Source organism: Nanorana parkeri, unplaced genomic scaffold (genome assembly GCF_000935625.1).
Source record: "Nanorana parkeri isolate BGI_ZX_2015 unplaced genomic scaffold, ASM93562v1 scaffold1784, whole genome shotgun sequence".
Lineage (NCBI taxonomy): Eukaryota > Metazoa > Chordata > Amphibia > Anura > Dicroglossidae > Nanorana > Nanorana parkeri.
Window position 1 is genome coordinate 152956 of NW_017308052.1, and position 5539 is coordinate 158494.

The 5539-nt window shown below is 47.0% G+C and overlaps 1 protein-coding gene across 1 annotated transcript; it reads left to right on the plus strand.

The window, feature by feature from the left end:
• Positions 1-4348: 4348 nt before the first annotated feature.
• LOC108799670 (olfactory receptor 6F1-like) lies at positions 4349-5290 on the plus strand. Its single transcript, XM_018571565.1, has one exon. The coding sequence runs from the start codon at positions 4349-4351 to the stop codon at positions 5288-5290; it is 942 nt and encodes a 313-aa protein (XP_018427067.1).
• Positions 5291-5539: the final 249 nt, after the last annotated feature.

A 5539-nucleotide genomic window follows, 5' to 3' on the forward strand; every position in this document is an offset into this window, starting at 1 on the left:
GCAAATATCAAAATGCCTTGATGGGTGGATGTCAATCTAGAGCACTGGGTGTAGCTCGGCAGGCTGTATTTGCATGCAGACTGCACTAAATAACACCCATACGTGATACTGAGCCTCCATGATTGAAAGAATTGAAATCCAATGGATAAAAGGGGTGGTTCAGGGACAATCTTTTTTTTTTTAAGGTCTGTGATGCGTGCATCGAAGACAAACTTCACCCCTGTGAACAAAAAAAGTAACCCGTGAACTCACAGCACACTAAAAAAAAGTGCACTGAGGGTGCTTCGGTTCTCTCTGATGAGAAGGGCGGCAATTTCCTGATCCCCTGGGGTGCAAGGCTCCTGACAGGGACAAGAACGACTTAGGTCCACCTACCCGAAGGCCGGCGGACCCCTCTCCTCTGGGACCTGCCGAAACAGGTCCACCGAGTACTGGGTTGGGTGTCTCTCCCGAAGAGAGACCCCCGAGTGGGAGGAGACAAGGGGCCCCATAGAGGGTCAAAGAATCTCCTCCCCGACTTCAGGAATGGGCCCCGAAGGTACCCCTACCCTCCATTTTCTGTGAAGTCAAAAGCGGTGGCACACGTGCAAAGAATAGTGCATAAATAAAGTGTCAGTGAACAACGCTGACAGGCCTTAAGGGCCGGTGTGCAAAAATATTGCCCCAGGTTAGCAATAGGGCCTGCCCTAGAGGCGTAGTGCAGAAATAGCTTGAAGTGCTGTGACCTAGTGCACAGTGAAATCACTTGTGGGGTCCCACACCCTAGTGATTTTCTGGCACCCTTGGGACGCCACCCCCAGGGGGCACAGCACCACGGGCCTCTGCGCCTCCCGAACCCCCCAGCCAGACCAAGCAAGCACCTGTCCACATCAGGAGGCCGTATTGCCGAGGAAGCCCCCCCTCTCACAAGGAGCCGCCTCAAGCACGAACCTTCCCTCCAGCGACCATCCCCCCGAAAGAACGGTCCTTTTCCCCTGAAAAATGAAGAAAAGGAGCCTCATATTATTTACTGTGTATGCAGACTGGTTGTATTACAGTTCTGAGGACCCAGGGTTTAAATTGGGCTTTAAAATCGAAATGAAGTTCAGATTCAGTTTACATTTTAGTTTATGGCAACTATGCCAATTACCATACCCGGAGTTCAGGGCCGGATTTTCCACAAGGCCAACCAAGGCCCGGCATTTGGGCAGCAGGGAGTAAGGGGGCAGCAGGGGTGTGGAATTCCTATCTCCCGACACCTGGGAAATGCAGCTCTGGGTGCCAGGTGGGTAGTTGTTTTCTACATTTAGCCCTGCTTTGGGCAAGCAGAGCTAAATGTACAGCGGAAAAGCCGCCGCTGAGATCACTTGTATGCAGCCTGCAGGTCTGCCATTCTCCATTGGGGGGGGGGGGGGGTTTGGCGGGTAGGGGGCACATTGAGGAACCTGGCCTTGGGGCAGCAGAAAGAGTAAATCCGGCCCTGCTGCAGTTTAGATGCTCAAATCACTTTAAATGATTACATATGGGTGCAGGCTTAGGTATTTATTACAGGAATTTACATAACGCCATCAATTTACACCGCACTTTACATACGATTCATTGACATCAATCCCTACCCTCAAGAAGCTTACAATCTAATGTCGCTATCTCCCATACTGGTTTAGTCAGGTGCCATTTAACCAACCAGCATGTCTTTTGAGTGTGGCAGGAAACCCATACAAGCTCCATGCAGATGGTGTCCTAAATGGGATTTGAACTGGGGACCCCAGTGCTAATTACCAAGCCACCTTGCAACATACATTGCGAAGAGAACTGGTTCAACTGGTATTGGCAGTGGTAAATGTATCTTTGCCCTGATATTTAGATTCACTTACTCAGTCTGGGGTGGACTCCAGTCTCTGGGTGTTAGCAGTCAGAGGCCACCTAAAGTCTGGCAGTTGCCGTACGGTCAACTGCCGTCCCCTGCACATGCAGGACAGAGCTGTGTAGGTAAGGAGAGTCTGATGTTTACAGAGCAGACTTGGCCTATAGACACTGAGGGCTGCCTGTGTGTATCTAGACCCGCAGAGGATGAACATACGGCTGTAGTCCCAGTTGAGAGCGTGCACGCATGGGTGTGTATGGTTCCATGGGACCGTGCAAGGCAGCATAGCCACCAGAAAACTGGAGGCAAAGGAGAGGGAATTTTGACAAGTGGAATGTCACGTGGTAAGGTTAGCAGCACTACATGTTTTTTCCATACAAGGGTTTAATAATACTCTAACACACTTTAATAAAATGATTTACATCAAACTGTAATTGTAGCCACAACTTCTTTTTGTTTTAGCACTGGTCACCCCCCATACTTAAAAAGCCCTTGGTGGACCCCACCAGTTTGATCAACTTACACCTGCTTTTCTCTAAATCTCTAGAATACGTGGTCTACAACCGTCTGCGACGTTACCTCACTTATAACAACCTTTACAACATCCCTACACTTCACAGAAACTGCCCTTCTAAAACTCACTGATGACTACTAACTCCAAAACCAAAAGCCATGTTCATACTATTAGTCATTATTGCTACCCTTGATACAGTTGACCACCTGCTCTTCCTCAAAAAATTCACTCCCTTGGACTCTACTCTTTCATGGTTCTCCTCCTATCTAAGCATAGTACGGGTCCCCAAGCACTCTATCCCTGGACCCCTTCTATTCTATATCTACATCTCCTTCCTTGGTCAGTTAATACACTCCCATGGATTCCAATAACATATCCATGCTGATGACACCCAAATCTATCTCTCTACTGTTCTCCTTACCCCTTCAGTGTCACTAAATTATTAGCTGACAAATCAGTATGGATGTCACACCTTTTCCTAAAACGAAATCTTTCCAAAAGTGAGCTCATAATACCTCTCTTCCCCCATGTCCCTCTCTGACTTTTCCATCAAAATGAACTATCAGTCCCTCACTTCAAGCCAAGGTGCGGGGTGTTTTCCTAGATTCTGACCTCTCCTTTTAGTCCCAAATCCAGTCACTGTCCAAATCTTGCTGCAACATTTCTAAAATCTGCCCCTTCCTAAACTATGACATCACCAAGCTACCTATTGACTTTCTCGTTATCTCTCGACTTGGCTATTGGAACTCCCTCCTCATTAGTCTACCTTTACAAAGATTATCCCCTGTTCAGCCTTTTATAAAGGCTGCTGCCAGACACATTCCCCTCACCAACCACTCAGCATTCACCACCCCTTTCTGCCAATCCCTCCACTGTCTTCCATTACGCGCCACACTCTGCCAATCCCTCTACTGGCTTCCATCACCTGCCCACTCTGCCAATCCCTCCACTAGCTTCCATCTCCTGCCCACTCTATCTGCCAATCCCTCCACTGGCTTCCATCACCTGCCCACTCTGCTAATCCCTCCACTGGCTTTCATCACCCGCCCCTCTCTGCCAATCCCTGAACTGGCTTCAATTCCCGTCCCTCTCTGCTAATCCCTCCACTGGCTTTCATCACCCACCCCACTCTGCCAATCCCTCCACTGATACAGCTGATAGGAAGGGGTTAAATACAATATAATATTTTTTACAATAAGGGGAATTTATCAAAACTGGAGCAGACAAAAACGGGAGCAGAAAAATAAATAAATGGCATACTAGTATGAATAGTACTAATAATTACAATACTATCAATAAGCGCAACTTATGTTAAATTACAGTATGGTTGTTCTTCTCTTAAATTTCTCTTTAGATGTGTGTGTACACCCTCGGGTGCTTAAGGAGCTTAGATCAGTAACAGGAACAAAAAACTGTATGTTAGTCTACTTAGTCTACACTGGACCAGAGAAATAGAGTTGCAGTAGACAAATTCCTTTTCTCAAGTAGTTCTGTAACTGCCTCCCGTCCGGCTGTTGTACAGAAACGGCTGACCGGGAGCTTCCTGGATGTAACAGGCCGTGTATATAAACGACCGAAATGGTAAAACAGGCAGCGATGTCTGTTTATATACACTTGTATAGGGTGCCGATTGGCGCCCCCCCTCCCACTCGCTGGTCCCGGGCTCCTCTGTGCCCTGTGCGAGCCCGGGACCAGCATGGTGGCTCTCTGACAAGGGATCTGAGGGAGACCGGTACACGACCTCCCTCCGGTGTCAGAATGCGGAAGTGATGTATATTACATCATTTCCGCCTTCTTGTGTCACTCTCCAGCTTCAGACGCTTCTCCCTAACAGTGGTTAAAAAAGTAGCTTTTGATGCCTCACGACCATAAATTTAAAAATATGAATGTTTTGTATGTAAACCTAAATATTTTTATAATCAGGCATAATAAATGCATGTAGTGATACTATGAAAGGCAATATCTTTATCATTGTCTGACTTTTAGGGACCATGCCGACATTCGACAATGGGAACCGAACTCTGGCCTCCTCTTTCATCATTGTTGGGTTTGAGACGATCCGAGAGATGGAGCTCTTTTTGTTTTTTCTCTTCCTGTGCATGTACGTCATAACTCTTGGTGCCCATATAATCATCATAGGCCTTGTCATCCTAGATCATCGTCTTCATAAACCGATGTACATGTTTTTGGCTAACTTCTCCGTGGCAGAGATCTGCTACATTACAGCAACTGTGCCCAAGATGCTTGATGCCCTCTTGACCAGGAATAAAGTTATCTCCTATTCTGCTTGTATGGCTCAATTTTACAGCTTCTTTGCCTTTGGGGCCACTGAAAACTGTTTCTTGGTTGTCATGGGCTACGACCGCTATGTAGCCATCTGTCAACCTTTGCATTATCACACCATGATGGCCAAAGGAAACAGTCGTGGTTTAGCTATAGGAGCCTGGGCTGGTGGTCTGTTGGCAGCCACATCTCCTACTCTATGGGTGTCTACCCTGAACTTCTGCTACCCCAACCACATTGAACATTTCTTTTGTGATTATGCCCCTCTTTTGAAACTGTCCTGTGAAGACACTTCCAAAGGAGAGTTTGCCTTCACTGTCATATCTTGGAGCCTCATATTGGGCTGCTTCTCCCTAACACTAGTGTCTTACGCCTTCATAATCTTCTCTGTTCTAAAAATCCCTTCCGCTGAGGGACAGAAGAAGGCCTTCAGCACCTGTGCCTCCCATATAACTGTAGTATCCATCTTCAATGGGACAGTCATCTTCATGTACATACGACCCACCTCCACTATTCGCTTCACATTAGACAAGGTGGTATCTATCTTCTACAGCATTGTAACTCCACTTTTAAACCCCATCATCTACTGCCTGAGGAACAAAGATGTAAAAAATGCAGCATACAAAGGTTTACAGGGGTTGGGGATATGAGCAATGGATGGGAGGTGCAAAGCAATTCATTTATGAGTTTGTGTCAAGCCGCACCTTTGCTGCACAACAGACCAAACGTGTTAAAGAAGACCTAAACCCTAACTAGACGATATTTAGTTTAAAAAAGCAATGACTTAGATCTCAACGTGCATTCAGGGCCGTCTTTAATGATGGGCAAAAGGGGCAATTGCCCTGGGTCCAGTCATTGTTGTGGAGCCCAAAGCAGCTGCCCCTTGAGCCCACAAAAGA

What these genes read in the sequence shown, in the direction of transcription:
- LOC108799670 (XM_018571565.1), top strand. Translation starts at nt 4,349, where the DNA reads ATGCCGACATTCGACAATGGGAACCGAACTCTGGCCTCCTCTTTCATC.